Raw genomic sequence first — 15,590 nt, 5'->3', positions numbered from 1 at the left:
ATAAACACAATTAAAACGTGTAACTACGTGCATCTAAAACAACAGATAACGCATAAAAGTGTAAATAGCAGAAAAAACAAAAGCATAATAAAGTAAATTTCATTTATTTATCATCATTTACGTACCGTTTTGGCTGCGGTGTCGGGAGGGAGGTGGAAGGACGGAAGGAATTAAGGGCTGTTCCTCCCTCCATAAAATGGCTGGGTCACTTCCCTTCTGGTCCCCCCCCCCGTCTCTTTCTCTTTACCTCAGTTTTCTCAAGAGAAGTCTGAACCAATGATTCCTGCGTGCCGTCCTGCGCAGGAATCGCTTTCCTTCTTATAATTGAAAAGTTGTTCTCGCTGCTTTCCTCTTTTCTTTCCCAGTAGTATTACTGCTGCCCTTTTATTTAAATCCACGAAAAATAACTAAAAAGAACAAAACGGGAAAAAACACGCGCACGAAGCAAAACAATCTGCACGTTGGTGACACAACCCGAACCCCTTCCGCCTTTGTTCGCGCGTCTTCGGTTCTCCTCGGCTCCTTGTTGACCTACCTGCTGTCCTACTGCTGTTACTTTACGTTACGTCGCTCCAAACATTAACGCGTGCCACGGCGCACATTTACGCACGGCTTCTCCCACGCGTCAGAAACGCGTTTCCAGATTCTCCTGAAATAACCAGACCCCTTCTGTTCTGTTGGCGTTCGCTGACTGCTTTAAATCGCCCTGTGCGCGCAATTACGCGTGCCAAAAACAGCTTTTTTTTTTTTGCTGATGCTTCATTACTGGAGGGAAAAAGACTAAAAGCAGCTGTTGCAGGTTTTATAATGATAATAATCATGATTTATTTATTTGCTAAGAAGGGACGATGCAAATTAATAATTATATATATATATATAAAAAAGATCAGCCATTAATGATGACATCACAAACACACCAAAAGTTCATCTTCTGTCCTCGGCGGCTTGGAGGACGGCGGCGGCGCTCTCCTTCGCTTCCTGCAGCAGCGCCGACGCTCTGGCCTGAGTCTGCAACACAAACGAACACACGGCCGATCACAATCTCGCTTATTGATCGGCTTAAAGCCTCATTTAGCGAGGGGGGGGGCACCCACGGCGCGCTTGAAGACGTCCTCTGTGACGTCCTTCAGGTTGATGGCGACGTTGTAATATGCACCGAAAGCCGCCATCTCCAGAGCTTTAGCCGCCACCTGCAATCATTCGGACACGAAGCGAAGAATTGGTTGTTGTTCGCCTTCCGGGCTGATCAATAACAAACACTCTGATCGATCACCTGAGCGTCGGACTTGCAGGCGACGTTTCCGTGGACGACCATTTCTTTCAGCCACGGCCAGAGGCCGTTGATCCTCTCGGCCAGACCCAGCGGGACGCCCGCCGCTTGCTGCAGACCCTCCTGCATCGCGGCTTCTCGCCTGACAGACAAACATCAGGGTTTAACGACTCGGTTGATGTTTTACTCCGACTCCTGGTTTGTAGAACCACCTTTTCGCTTCGTCGGCCGTGTTCTTTGGCATTTTCAGCGCCGCCTTGGTGAAATGGAAACACACAACAGACTGAAGGCGCGCGTGGACGCGGATCGCGTCTCCCGCCGGCTTCCCTTTCTCACCATGTAGCCGTTGAAGGCGGACGCGTCGGCGTCCACCACGAGCAGCAGCTCGTCCATGGCCCGATGAAACGGAGGGATCAGCCTCCTCATCGCTCCGTCCAGGTGCTCGAACTGCCTCTTCCCGTAGGTCATCTGACCCACCATGGCGCCCAGCGCCGCCCCCTGCGGCGCAACACGGCGGTCAGCGTGGAGATCGGTCGCAGACATTCTCTGAACGTCGGAGGTTCCGGCGCACCAGAGCGGCGACGGCGGCAGAAACCGATCCCCCGCCGGGAGACGGAGTCCGGGCGGCGACGCCCCGGACAAAGTCCCGCAGGGACAGAGACACCAGCCGGTTGTCGTCCCGCGGCCTCACCATGTACCTGCGCCGGCGGGACAACAACCTTCATTGAATTGATCCGTCTCGAAGGCCCGATTGATCTTGCGTCTACTCACTCGATGATTCTCTCCATCGGCTTGAACGGACCCAGAGAGTCGAGGCCGAGTTTACTGACGACCTGGAAGCAAAGCGAAGAGGCGTCACGCCGGCGGCCATCTTGAATCGCAAGCGGCGATTTTACTCTTCTCTGACCAGCCGGACTTTGTGCTCCTCTTCCACGACGAAGAGCCCGTCCCTGCGGATGTAGAAGTCGGCGGAGTCCAGCAGGGCCTTCAGAGGGATCAGACCGACCACCTGAGAGCCGACCACCGGCAGCTTCAGGTCCTGAAGTTGACGCCACAAGAGAGACGTTTTATTCTGAAGGGAACAAGGGAAGTGATGCCGATTTACTCATCTGACCTCGGCGTCCTTGCAGATCTCCTCGTAGACGGCGTGGAGCGGCGTCAGCTCGTAGTCCAGGATGTTGGTGGACACCTGGGCGACGTTGGCCTCGTCCAGGTACCAGCCGATCCCCTGCACCTTCTTCAGCAGCCCGGGCTGATCCAGACAGGAAGCGGGGGTCGTTAAAGGTCATGCTGACACTTCTACTCGTGGCGTTTTTCGAGCGTGGCGCCGTGTACCTGCTCTTTGCTTCGGCCCTGCTCCCGGATGTCCAGGGCGATACGGTGAGCCTGCTCCTTGGTGCTGATCAGGTTCACGTTGTAGGCGATGAGGAACTTGCGGGCGCCCGTTACCGTGGCACCCCACGATGCCACGAAGGAGGCGGGGCCGAAGTCAGGGGCCCATTCATCCCGCTTCAACTGGGGGGAGTGTTAAGGTATTTTATACTTTTAGAAATAAACAGATCGAAAATTCCTGAATCCAGAACTGACAAGCTGACGTCTGATTGGCTGCCGGTGTCTCACCTTCTCAGGTAACGCCTCGTACTCTCCCGAGCGGATGGATGGAAGGTTTCTCCTGGCTTCCTGTCGAGCTGCTTCTCCGTAAAGATACACTGCGGGTGGAAAATAAAGATTCTAAATGTGTTTTAATCGTATTTTTTTTTTTAATCCTGTGATTTGACCGTCACCGGGAACGTGAAGCGTCTCCGCCAGTTTCTGTCCGAACGCGTTTGCGCAGTCGACGCAGTCGCCCATGGTGACGTTCTGGACGGGAATGAAGGGACACACGTCCAGCGCGCCCATGCGGGGATGCTCACCTGCACAGGTAACACACACGAACGCGCGCGCCTCAGGCAGAGCCACACTTCCAATGTCGGCGCTGCGTGGGGGGGACGGCGCTGACCTGAGTGTTTGCTCATGTCGATGAGGCCGAGGGCCTCCCGGGCGGCGTTCAGCGCCCCCTCCACCACCGCCTCGGGGGAGCCCACGAAGGTGTAGACGGTCCGGTTGGTGGAGGCTCCGGGGTCCACGTCCAGCAGGCTGCAGCCGGCCGTGGCGCCGATGGCCGCCGAGATAGCATCGATCACCTGGAACAGCCGCGTGATGATCAGTTATAACACAACGCGTGGTTTATAACACGAGGAAAGCAAAGTGAAAACACACCGACCTCTTTGCTCCGACCCTCGGAGAAGTTGGGGACGCACTCCACCAGCCGAGCCATGGCAGAAACAACTGACTGAGCCCCCCCCGCCTGCAGCAGATCGGTAGGTGCATGGAGGTCATCTGACAATCATTAACGCTGCTAAGCGCCCCCTACAGCCTGACAGAGGAATCCCCCCTGGTCACGGTGGAGGTTGTGATGACGATTCTGGATCCAAATAAATCAGCAAACTGGACCCGGAAGCTGATCTGGGAGATTAAAAATCTATATTTACAATTGATTATCAATTAATTTCAGGCTCTTTCAGGTCATCCAGCGTGACTTTGGGGTGTTTCCATAGTTCCAGAGAACCTTTCACCCATTCTGTCAATCAGTAATCCACTTTTCTTGTCGAGTGGTCACTCGTCCGTTTTCAGTTGCACCAAACTAACTCGATTGATCCTGATCAAGCCGAAAACAGAACGTAAACTAAAACTCTGTTTCGTGTTCTTTACACAAAAGTTAATGATCGCAGCTAAACGCATTTTCGGAAGGCCAGAGATCAAAGTTCAGGGTCTGTAGATAAACTCCTATCCTCTGAGTTTATTTTTTAGTTCTGTCGAAGAGTCAAACACTAGATTTAAAAGGAATTAATAAAATGTTATTTTTATTTTTATTTGCCAATCAACCACTAAGAAGATATTTCCTGGCCAGCCTCCCAAAGTTCCCATGGCAAGTTCAAGACTGAACATCAAAGCCATTCCCCACCACCACCCTGAACGCTTGGTGGCTTTGTTCACGTTTTAAAGATCAAAGCATCAAAGCATCCAACAATGGTATATATATAACGGATGCCACAGTTATGGTTTTATGGACTTAGCTTCCGTCTGGTAAGAAACTTTTATTCTTTACACCCGGTCTATCTCTTGTCGAGCCATTTTGTACGGCCCTTTGGTTGACTCTGACCGGCCTGTGTAAGGTTAATTGGAAATGACAAAATAAACATTTTTAATTTTACCTCATGCATGGACTAATACTGCATTCAGTGACCGTTCAATATCACAAATGGTGAAACGTTCGCATTTATTTTACCAATGTTTTGAGAAATGTAATTGAATAAATTTATTTTTTATAAGGCAACCAAAAAGATGTATTGCTTAATTATAACATAGATAGATAGATTATAATGTATTCAACTATTGAAACATATTAGATATAGCTTAGCTTACTAAATATTTAGTAATTGATTGGATATATAAATGTTCCTAATTGTTTTGTTTGTTTGATAAGAAATAACAGTTGTATTTTCAAGTACTATATAATGTATTGTTTGCTATTTTTGTGTACTTGGTCGATATATGGTTTCTTGTACACAAAAAGGTATGGTTTTGTTTTTTAATTTTTTATTCTGCTTGAAATAAACTAAACTAAACTAAACATGTACATGTTTAGCTTAGTGTTTTTTTTAAAATAAAGTTTAGTTTAGTGCTTTTTTAAATAAAGAAAAACTCTTGATATGATGTAGAATTGAGTTCAGACCGTCCAATGGCTGAACTGATGTAGAGTTTGAATCCACCCGTTTGAGTTGTGAACAGTTGACGATGTTTCTAATGGCTTCACGTTTCTCTTCCATTTAGAGAGAACACTGTTGGGTTGGTTCGTACGACAGGAGAGAAGTACCATTTCGTTTATGTCCGTTGGCATGAGTACGGTTGAAAGCACACTCCGGCTTACCGCCGTGAATTTCACCCACCTGGAGCTCGTGCAGGTGACCAGAGCATGTGGCGAGACCATCAACAGCGGTCAGGCCAGCATGCAGTTCTGCACCGAGCTGCAGGAAAGACTGAAGAAGGTTCTCCTTCAGGTATGCACTGTTCAGTTCTTCCAGTCATAGATGGGAACCTTGCCTTCTGTCTGTTCACCTCACACGCAGTAATATATTCTAGACTGTATTTACCGACGTTTGGACTCGTTCCTGTCTTTAGAGTGTCGTGGCGTGCCGTCCCGCTCCCAGCTCTGTAGAAGCCGTCTTCAACGTGCAGAATCTGCTCGGCGCAGGCACCTTTGGGTGAGTCAGATAAGACGTTTCTTGTTCCTACCGACTCTCTGGATTCTCTCTCCAGTCCCGGAGGATGCTGACGTTCTCTTTTGCCTCTCGTACAGGTCCGTCTCCGTGGTGACCAGCAAGGCGACCGGTCAGCGCTTTGCGATGAAGTCCGTCAAGCACGGGTCGGTGCCCCCCGCCATGCTGGGCCTAGAACGAGGAATTCTGGCCTGTGCCAGCAGCCCGTTCGTTATCTCCATGCAGTGCTGCTTCTGCACACAGACAGACACCTGCATGGTGATGGAGCTGATGGAAGGTAAGTGGACACACATGAGCTCAATCGTTGATGATCAGTCACGTACAAGTGTTGTGTGTAGCGCACGCTAACGCTTCATGTACCGAGTACACGTTTGGACCCAACAGGTCTATTATTTATTTATTTATTTCTGGTTTATTTGAATGTGGACAAAGACAAAACATAGACACATGTAGCACAAGTATCTGATGCCTGCATTATAGCGCTTATAGCTGAAGCTAATTTGCAGCACCTGTCCACAATGGCTAATGGCTGTCTGTCTCCTTCCGACCTCGTAGGGGGTGATTGTGGTGGCCTCCTCCAAAGGGGAGGACCCTTTCCAGTAGACCTGGCCCGACTTTATATCGCAGAGACAATCCTAGCCCTGGAATACATCCACGGCTACGGGATTGTCCACAGGGACCTGAAACCCGACAAGTGAGTCCACAGCCCGCCCTAGATGTGAGATTAGATTTAAGGTTTATTGTTTCTCTTTTGGGATTTATGTTTTATGTTTTTATTGCTAATGCCAGAGAAACATTTAGATTGAGCTTCCCTGATGCCTCTGGAGAATTTAGCGGTAGCCTTTTCTCCAACATCTCCAAAACCAGTACGCTCTGACTATCGTAGAAGGGCGGTTAGCCAGACATGCTAACGAATGTAGCCCAGCATAGAACAGACAAACAGTCAAGGTTGCCATAGGATCTAACAACAGTCGTGTTTCTGCTCTTTCTATTGCAGCATATTGATCAGTTCCACTGGCCACATCAAAGTCGCTGACTTTGGCCTGGCCAAGATGGGCACGATCAACATGGCCTCCAGGCGGCTTCCAAAGCCGGATCGCCTGCGAGCCGTCAGAGAGTTTCACTGTTCTGAGGTTAGTCGCTTCTCTTCTTCTCTACATCAATCAAATGCGCATTGCTGGGATTATTACTCGGGTTTGAATTCCTCTCATTGATTTCTTCCTGCAGATGATTGGAACTCCGGCCTACCTGGCCCCTGAAATCGTCCAGAGGAGCTGGTACGGGAAGCCGATCGACTGGTGGGCCCTCGGCGTCGTCTTGTTTGAGCTTTTAACGGGGCAGCTTCCATTCTTGCCGAGCTCAAACAATGACATCTACCATGCCATCGTTCACGGTAAGACTCTTTAGATCCACATCACAGCAGATCTGAAAGTTGTCTTGTTCTTGAACAATGATTTAAATGTCTGTTCTCCAATACTTTGTGATTGGCCTTCTAAAAACTCTCACCTCAGTCCTTTTGGTAACAAACGTCTTCTTTGGCTTCGTTTCCAGATGACGTCCAGTGGCCCACAGAGTGCGACGTGCCGAAGGAGGCCCGTAAGCTCATCTACCAGCTCCTGTACAAGGACGCCACGTACCGGTCTGGCACAGGTGAGTGGGAGAACAGGTGGACTAAAGTACACCGTAGAGACATTTGGTCAGGTGTAGCTCTCAGGACAGCTCAACATTTACAGACATAAAACTACATTCATCATTAACTGATTCTTCATGTTTTTCCAGGAGGGATCCATGAGATTAAGGGACAGTCCTTCTTCCAAAACCTTGATTGGAACACCCTCCTGGAGCAGGATGTCCCGTGGGTGACGGGGAACAAGACAGGTAAGTCTGAACAGACGAACCCAGACTCCCATTTGACAGGAGCAGAGCGGTAGCTGCTTTGATAGCGGGCAGTTAGCGGCGCTCATTTCAATCTTCTTTGATCTTTAAACAGTTCGATTCATGGTCAGGGCAATACCCTGAAATCTTCAGATTTCTTTTCCCTCCATTTTGGATGGATTTTGATTACCGGGACGTTTAGAGGCGAATACATTTGGATCAACGTAATAACAGCTGATTTATTTGGTGGCATTTCATGTTTGTTTTTTTCTGTGTTCTCTACAGTCCAGCCGCCAAAGGCCCAGGAGAAGCCCATCAGCAGCGTTCAGAACGAGCTGCCGGTTGATTGGGCGAAACCGGATCTGTCACCGGGTGAAGCCCGCCAGGTAGGAGACCCTCTAATGAGACCTTCTAGTATCTGTTTCACCTGTCACTCGTTTTACCTGCGACTTTTACTGGCTGCTGTTCGGCACCGCTCTTACAACTACTGACTGTGTTATCTTACTAATTCTGTTCATTTCATCATTTGCTTCTTCCAAGCCTGTAAAGGAGCTGCAGGAGAACCAGCAGGAGGTGGTCTGCCTCCAGAGACTCCTGCTGAAGACGCAGCAGGAGCTCGCTGAGGCCGCCCTTCGTCACAAGGAGGTGCTCTGTCAGCTGGACACCACCAAGGAGGATCTCCGGGCTGTAAAACAGCAGCTCCTCACCTCCCTTGAAGACAACCAGCTCCTCAAGGGAGTCGCTGAGCAGCTGCGGAAGGAGGCTTCCTGCCTTAAGAAACATTTTACAGCAATGGTTGCTGAGAAGGAGGAAGCCTTCCGGAGGGAGCTCCACAAGCTGAAGCAGGAGCTCCACACCTCCTTGGAGGACACCCAGCTCCTCAAGGAGCTAGCCAAGAAGCGGCGGGAGGAGGCTTCTCAGAAGGAGCAACGTTTTGCCTCAATCCTTGCTGAGAAGGAGGAAGCCTTCCGGAGGGAGCTCCACAAACTGAAGCAGCAGCTCCGCATCTCCTTGGAGGACACCCAGCTCCTCAAGGAGCTAGCCAAGAAGCGGCGGGAGGAGGCTTCTCAGAAGGAGCAACATTTTGCCTCAATCCTTGCTGAGAAGGAGGAAGCCTTCCAAAAGGAGCTGCTTGAGAGGAGCGAGGAGGAGGTCCGCTTAGAGGAACTCCTGCTCAAGACGCAGCAGGAGGCCGAGCTGTCCGTCATGCGCCACAAGGAGGTGCTCTCTGAGCTGGGCACCACCAAGGAGGATCTCCGGGCTGTAGAGCAGCAGCTCCTCACCTCCTTGGAGGACACCCAGCTCCTCAAGGGAGCAGCTGAGAAGCAGGAGGAGGAGGCCGAGCTGTCCGCCATCCGCCACAAGGAGGTGCTCTCTGAGCTGGGCACCACCAAGGAGGATCTCCGGGCTGTAGAGCAGCAGCTCCTCACCTCCTTGGAGGACACCCAGCTCCTCAAGGGAGCAGCTGAGAAGCAGGAGGAGGAGGCCGAGCTGTCCGCCATCCGCCACAAGGAGGTGCTCTCTGAGCTGGACACCACCAAGGAGGATCTCCGGGCTGTAGAGCAGCAGCTCCTCACCTCCTTGGAGGACACCCAGCTCCTCAAGGGAGCAGCTGAGAAGCAGGAGGAGGAGGCCGAGCTGTCCGCCATCCGCCACAAGGAGGTGCTCTCTGAGCTGGACACCACCAAGGAGGATCTCCGGGCTGTAGAGCAGCAGCTCCTCACCTCCTTGGAGGACACCCAGCTCCTCAAGGGAGCAGCTGAGAAGCAGGAGGAGGAGGCCGAGCTGTCCGCCATCCGCCACAAGGAGGTGCTCTCTGAGCTGGGCACCACCAAGGAGGCCCTCCGGGCTGTAGAGCAGCAGCTCCTCACCTCCTTGGAGGACACTCAGCTGCTTAAGGAGCTAGCTGAGCAGCAGCGGGAGGAGGCTTCCAAGAAGGAGCAAGAGGAGGTCCAGTCCCTGCCTCAGGTGAGCCGGCTCATTTTAATTTCACATGTCTACAGATCACACAACAAAACCTTTGGAGATTAAATCAAACATGCCGTTTCTGTCTTTTCAGGAGCTTCCAAAGAAGAAAGCAAAGAAGGCCAAGCGCCTATTGGCCGTCCTGTTTCCCTTCGTTAAAACGAAGAGGAAACATTAACGTCCCTCTGGACCTGGGCCCCTCCGATTCTGAACCCGCGGCTGAACCCGGACCCGGTCGGGGAGGAGATCCTGCCCCAGTGGAGGAGTTCAAGTACCTCGGGTCTTGTTCACGAGTGAGGGAAGGATGGAGCGGGGATCGACAGACGGGTCGGTGCAGCGTCTGCACAGATCCGTCATGGTGAAGAGAGAGCTGAGCCGAAAGGCGAAGCGCTCTCTTTACCGGTCGATCTTCGTTCTCCTACCCTCGGACCTATGGTCGACCGAGCTTTAGGTAGTGACCGAAAGAACGAGACCGCGGGTACATGCGGCCTGAAATGAGCTTCCTCCGTAGGGTGGCTGGGCTCTCCCTTAGAGATAAGGTTGAGAAGCTCAGTCATCCGGGAGGAGCTCGGAGTAGAGCCGCTGCTCCTCCACGGGGGGAGGAGATCCTGCCCCAAGTGGAGGGTTCAAGTACGGGGTCCTGTTCACGAGTGAGGGAAGGATGGAGCGGGGATCGACAGACGGATAGGTGCGGCGTCTGCAGCAATGCGGACTCTGCACAGATCCGTCACGGTGAAGAGAGAGCTGAGCCGAAAGGCCTCCGCGTTGAGAGGAGCCAGATGAGGTGGCTCGGGAACCTATTCAGGATGCAACGGCTCCTCTTCCTCAGGGAGCTGAAGCGGGCTGGACTGCTTGCAAACTTTTACCGGGCCACGATAGAGAGCATCCTGGGTCTCAGTGCGACCGTGTGGTACGGCAGCTGCACGGCGCAGGACAGGAAGGACCTATCCCGGGTGGTGAAGACAGCTCAGGGGATTGTGGGTCACCGTCTGCCTGATGTGGACTCAGTTTACACCTCCAGAGTCCAGAGGAGGGCCAGACGCATCGCCACAGACCCCACCCACCCGGGCCACAAACTGTTTGTCCCGCTTCCCTGATGGGAGCGGAATGTTTTGCACTATTGCTTGTGATTCTAACTCTTTGTGTGTATATATATTGTTTCTCTAAGAAAGAGAATTGAGTTTTTGTTTTTGATTTAGTATTTTATGTTCCGATGTTTGCCTTAAGCCGTGGGCCTTCACGCGATATTATTATGTTCGCCCGGCCCCCGGATAAGCGGTTGAAGATGGATGGGTGGAAGTTCATATTTATTGACTGTGTGTAAATATTTAAAGGATGTTGAAACTTTAATTAAAATATGAAACAAACTCCTGGAATGATATTATTGTAGCCTGTACTAGGTGGTTAAGTCGACGCGCTTCACAAGGGTTAGGGTTAGGGTTAAATTCATGTAAGAAATCTGTATGCTGCACACCTTGGTTTCAAACCCACAACCATCCGGCTGGGAGTCGCATGCTACCCACTACACCACCGAGACCTGCGTGTTACCTTATCAAACATGATGATAAATAGACTGTAGCATTGTTGACTTTAGGCCAGAAGCACTGGGTTTGAATCCTGTACGACTTCACCTGGTCGGAGACACGCCCACTCCACATAAGGAAAAAGCACAGCGTAGTGCAACACAACAACACGCTGTGATCTGTGGTCTGAAATAGCAACTTATTATTTGACAGGTACGACTTTGGTAATGCCTCAAGTTTCCTCACCTATACGGTGGCGTAGTCGGTAGGGTTGCCCGCGTTCGCCGTCTTGTGGCCGTTTCTGGAATAACACCAGAAACGTTCCAAACATTTGAAATCGAAAATATCGCGTGGAGTCCAAGCCCCGCCTCTGTACGACCTTCCGTTCTTGAGATATGACAAAATTAAACCTTTACACGTCCATAACGTTGTCACCGTTAAGTCACACCCACTTTTCCGTCACGTCAGTTCCAGCCACGTGTCATCTATAAGTGTGCCAAGTTACAAGTTGTTAAGACATTTGTTCGTGTGCATATTTATGCATATTTACGTTAGTCGAGTCAGGAAGAAAAAAGCATAACATAATATTTCAAATATATATTTGAAATTAAGATGTCCCAGAAAGGCGACGTCAGTCCCGGCGTAATCTCACGCAGTAAAGCCACCGCTTAATTATTTCTGCAATAAAACACTTTAAAATCGAATACAAATCCACGACGCAGGAGACTCAAGTTTAAACAGCGCCTGAAATTTATTTCATTTAAACTTACGTCTTGTATATTTCACAGCTATAAAGCGCCTACACAGTAAGCAAAACAAAGTCTACTCTTTGTGCAGAACTACGCCACAGGGTAGTTCAGGACAGTCCACCGCCTGGGGGGGGGGGGGGGGGGGGGGGGGGCGGCTGGCGGAAACAGGAGGGGGAGAAAGAATTAGCTCCCAAAGGATCGGCTGAAAGGAACGGAGGAATTCCTCTTTTTGAGCGGATTCGGGAAGCATTTGTGAATAAATTCCTTCCAGAATTAAACGTGGAAGAAAACGCGATGATCATGCCTTAGAAGCAGACGCTCTGCAATGAAGACAAAGAGAGACTGGAGATATTATATTTCCCAGCTATATGGTCACTTTCTGCTTTTTGTTCTCATAAATCGACAAACGTCCTAACGGAGCTTTTTTTTTTTTTTTTTTTAACTCTACGTCTCTTGAACGCTGTCAGACGGCGGCCGCAGACTCAAGACAGCACCGCCTGGGAGTTCCTGATCCCGACTAGGTTGTCTACGCTGATGGACCGCCTCATGGCCGCTCTACTCAGGTCCTTGAATTTGTGCTCGCACAGCCTGGAGATGGCCTGGAGACAGAACGACAGGAAAACCGCGATGGAAGCCACTGCGATCGGAAAAACGAAGGCGCTTTTGTCGAACCTCGTTGCCGGACTCACCTCCAGCTTCTGGGCCCGCTTGTTGCTGAGCGGCTCCAAAGGAAAGCTCAGGTTGTTGTCGTCCGCCAGCGAGCGCAAGTCGAAGTAATACTTGGCGTAGACGCTGGCGGGGACGTTGATGTTGAACTGGAGCAACTCCAGGAAGTGGCGCTCCATCTCGTTCCTGCGGAGGGCGGTCGGAAAAAACTTCACGTCCGCGCGAGGGCAAAGCGGGCGCGGCGGGCGGCGGGACACTCACATGTCCTCCACCGTGATGTCTTTGAGGATCTGGCAGTAGTCGACGTTCCACACGGCCTGATCGTCCCACACCTTGGAGGCCAGCAGGATGGCGCCGAGGACGATCCTCTTCCAGCTGGAGGGGCAGATGTCCATCTCGGCGTACGTCAGCAGCCTCTCCAGGTAGATCTGATAAACAAACAAACAAACAAAAGCCTTGAAGTCGCCTGGTCGTTTATCCGACTCTCGAGAAGGACGTCGGATGGACCCACCAGAGTGACGATGGCGCACTCCGCCGTGAGCTGCGCCGAGCTGAACAGCGTCCGGATGAAGCGGTAGATCAGCTTGTGCTCGGGGTCGACCACGGAGTAGTCGGACGGAACTTTCTCCCGCTGTTGGGAAGACGGCGGTCAACCGAGGGCCAAAACGGCAGCAAACAAGAGACAATCAGAGACTGCAGACCCTCGCCTCCAAAAGACTATTCGAACAGGGCTTCCGGATCAGAGGGGCCAAACCTGCGCTAGCTTGCTGCTCCGGAACGGGAAGAGATACAACTACAACTGTAACATACATGAAACCAGAATGAACTATGAGTCTGCACACCAAATTTGAAGTCTCTAGCTCCAAAATTGAGGTCAGGATAGACTCCTGAAAAATGCAGATTTTAGAACGAAAATTAGCTCTCAGATCCGGATTGTGATCCGGATCCGGCCGAAATTAGTCATGGTCATAGATCTTTAAGGAGTACTTGTGTGTGATCTTTTTTCAGATCCATACCGCCATGCGTTTTGAAGAAATTAAGAAAAATGTCAAAAAGTGCCCTATCTCGCAATGTTAAAGAATCCTTTAAAAAAATTCTAGAATCTGGATCCAGATCCGGATCAACGCCATTCTCGGGGAGGACCGAGCCACGGGCAGAACCTTGCTTGTGTCAAGAATTCAAGTCGATCGGGTTACTAGCTTTTGAGTTATGCACGTGGACAAACAGACAAACGGACCAAATTGCAATACCCTCGCCTCCCTTTCGGCGAGGGTAAGGCGGCTTTTCCTGCAATCGAACGCCACGACTCACCGATAGCGGGTGCTTCTTCTCGTCGAAGATGTCCAGCGATCGGTTGGAGTCTCTGCGGGACGGATTTTACGGAAAGACTTAACAAAAACAAGGAACTAAAGGTGAAATAAAGTCAAACTTTCCTCACCTGTTCTTTATGTGGTAGTAAATGGCCAACGCCACGCTGGAACAGACAGAAACCAACACATTTTATTCTATCGCTGCGTTTTTTTAAACGTCAAATTGTGGAAAAAGCTTCTGGACAGGACGGAGGCAGAGGCGGAGCCACCATTTGATCGTGCTCTTCAGGTTGGGCTGGCTGACGGTGCTGTCGTCGATGAAGATCGTGGAGCAGGAGCTGAACTTCTTCGTCAGAAGCCCCGGAGACATCTGGCAGAGGGAGAGGACGGCGATCAGGCGCCGCACATCGGCTGCGATCGATCGGAGCAGATACCGTCTTTTAAACACTCACGTGATTCATGTAATTGCTTTTCCTTTTCTCACGCACTGAAAGGACAAAAATAGTTTGGTGAAATCAGGAGGCGCAACAATAATCTTTCTAAGCAGACGCACTCACCGTCTGTCTGCGACTTGTTGAGGAAGAGGGTGCTGGCTCTCGGATGGTCGGACGGATTGGCCTCTTGGGCCAGCTCTGTAGGATGAAAACATCAAGGTTACGTCAAGGTCACGGCGGCATCAGGTGCAAAAGGCTCCTCCTTCGCCACACCGTCGGGGAGCTCCCGATCGCTGATGTGCTGCAGGTAGGTCCCGGTGTCTTCGCTCACGTCCTCGGTGACGGTGATGGGACACTCCTCCAGCTCCGCAGCCCTCTTGCGGATGTGAGGACTCTCTCTGGGAGAGATGCAGCAAGACACAGAACCCCCCATGGCTGACCTACGGCTGTCCCGCTGCAGCCGGCGCAGCCTCCCCCATACGAACGAGGCCCGCGGCTTTAGTGACGGGCAAAGTCGGTTTGAAGCTGAGCCGGTCGGATGGGGAACCCTGCATTTAACGATTTGAAATGATCCGGTTTAGCATGTTATGAACCAGTTTAGCTACAAGGTGGAACATCCGGCTTCTGGTTCAACCAGCTGCGGAAGAGCTGACATGTCCTGGGCGTGCTTTAGAATTAAATAGCCGGAACGAATAGCTCTGGTCGGTTAACGCCGAGGAGCCTCGACTCGTTTCACCGAGCAGAAGCTAACCAGACAGAGTCGTAAGCGCCTGTCTCTCCCTCCATGGCTAGCTAGCTAGCTAGCTTAGCTTCCGCACATCAATCCTTTCTTGGTTGCCTCAGACGCACGGGTCGATCCATTTCCACCGCGGGGGGGTGGGAAAGAGATGCCAAAAAGAGATTAAAATATAAACCGACACACTAAAAAGGCAGCCAAGAAAGCAGAAACTAGCTAAATACGATTTTTTTTTAAGAAACCCGTGCGTAGGACACGTCAAATTATCATAAACATCGAGGTCAAAGGTAACTTCCGCTTCGTGCTTGTGAAAGTAAAAGCACTAATTTTTGCTGTTCGTATTCAAAGTTGAATTTAATAGTTTTTGTAATCCAATAATTACAATTTTACTTTAAAGGCAGAACATTTTAAGTATTTAGACATTCAAGAGTTAGGAATTGAGGCTAGAAATATTTTGGGGAGTTAACGTTTAGGGCGGAAGTGGCAGCTACGCCCACGGGACAGGAAGTGTTTGTTCGTGTCGCTGTAACAGTGTTTTTAAAGGAACGTCTTTGTGTGTCTTTTATTTGCATCTAATATAAATATATTTGTTTTTGCGTGAATTAAATAGTTTTGACTAATTATTTACTGTGTTAATTCCCAATAAATTAATGGATCAAATATAACACACATGAAATTGCAAGTCTTGCCTTTAAAAACCTTTAAAAAAAAATAGCAAAAAAGTAAGGCGTAATGTTTTTAGA

General features: G+C 50.5%; 2 protein-coding genes across 2 annotated transcripts; both read right to left on the bottom strand.

The window, feature by feature from the left end:
- Positions 1-924: 924 nt before the first annotated feature.
- ftcd (formimidoyltransferase cyclodeaminase) lies at positions 925-3,587 on the bottom strand. Its single transcript, XM_068756480.1, has 14 exons — positions 3,534-3,587; positions 3,270-3,453; positions 3,055-3,183; positions 2,891-2,979; positions 2,606-2,785; positions 2,385-2,522; positions 2,178-2,309; positions 2,042-2,103; positions 1,842-1,968; positions 1,607-1,768; positions 1,483-1,526; positions 1,274-1,412; positions 1,095-1,190; positions 925-1,008 (listed from the first exon to the last, which is right to left on the bottom strand). The coding sequence occupies exons 1-14, from the start codon at positions 3,585-3,587 to the stop codon at positions 925-927; spliced, it is 1,620 nt and encodes a 539-aa protein (XP_068612581.1).
- Positions 3,588-11,697: 8,110 nt separating this feature from the next.
- LOC137911998 (cyclin-Y-like protein 1) lies at positions 11,698-14,963 on the bottom strand. The gene is made up of 10 exons (XM_068756345.1): positions 14,385-14,963; positions 14,235-14,309; positions 14,130-14,164; positions 13,947-14,047; positions 13,806-13,841; positions 13,679-13,730; positions 12,879-12,998; positions 12,629-12,795; positions 12,391-12,553; positions 11,698-12,300 (listed from the first exon to the last, which is right to left on the bottom strand). Exons 1-10 carry the CDS (start codon positions 14,542-14,544, stop codon positions 12,184-12,186), a joined length of 1,026 nt encoding a protein of 341 aa, XP_068612446.1. The 5' UTR covers positions 14,545-14,963; the 3' UTR covers positions 11,698-12,183.
- Positions 14,964-15,590: the final 627 nt, after the last annotated feature.

This window comes from Brachionichthys hirsutus, chromosome 24 (assembly GCF_040956055.1).
Source record: "Brachionichthys hirsutus isolate HB-005 chromosome 24, CSIRO-AGI_Bhir_v1, whole genome shotgun sequence".
In the NCBI taxonomy this organism is placed as follows: Eukaryota; Metazoa; Chordata; class Actinopteri; order Lophiiformes; family Brachionichthyidae; genus Brachionichthys; species Brachionichthys hirsutus.
Note: the sequence above shows the minus strand (reverse complement) of the source record. Positions and strands in the feature narration are given on the sequence as shown.

Excerpts from the sequence above, each read along its gene's own strand:
- ftcd (XM_068756480.1), bottom strand. The coding sequence starts at position 3,587 with ATGGCTCGGCTGGTGGAGTGCGTCCCCAACTTCTCCGAGGGTCGGAGC. Across the intron at positions 2,786-2,890 it reads ACGAGGCGTTACCTGAGAAG|TTGAAGCGGGATGAATGGGC; the intron begins GTGAGACACCGG and ends CACTCCCCCCAG. Across the intron at positions 1,769-1,841 it reads CTGCCGCCGTCGCCGCTCTG|GGGGCGGCGCTGGGCGCCAT; the intron begins GTGCGCCGGAAC and ends GTTGCGCCGCAG.
- LOC137911998 (XM_068756345.1), bottom strand. The coding sequence starts at position 14,544 with ATGGGGGGTTCTGTGTCTTGCTGCATCTCTCCCAGAGAGAGTCCTCAC. Across the intron at positions 14,165-14,234 it reads CAACAAGTCGCAGACAGACG|TGCGTGAGAAAAGGAAAAGC; the intron begins GTGAGTGCGTCT and ends TTGTCCTTTCAG. Across the intron at positions 12,301-12,390 it reads AGCGGGCCCAGAAGCTGGAG|GCCATCTCCAGGCTGTGCGA; the intron begins GTGAGTCCGGCA and ends TTCTGTCTCCAG.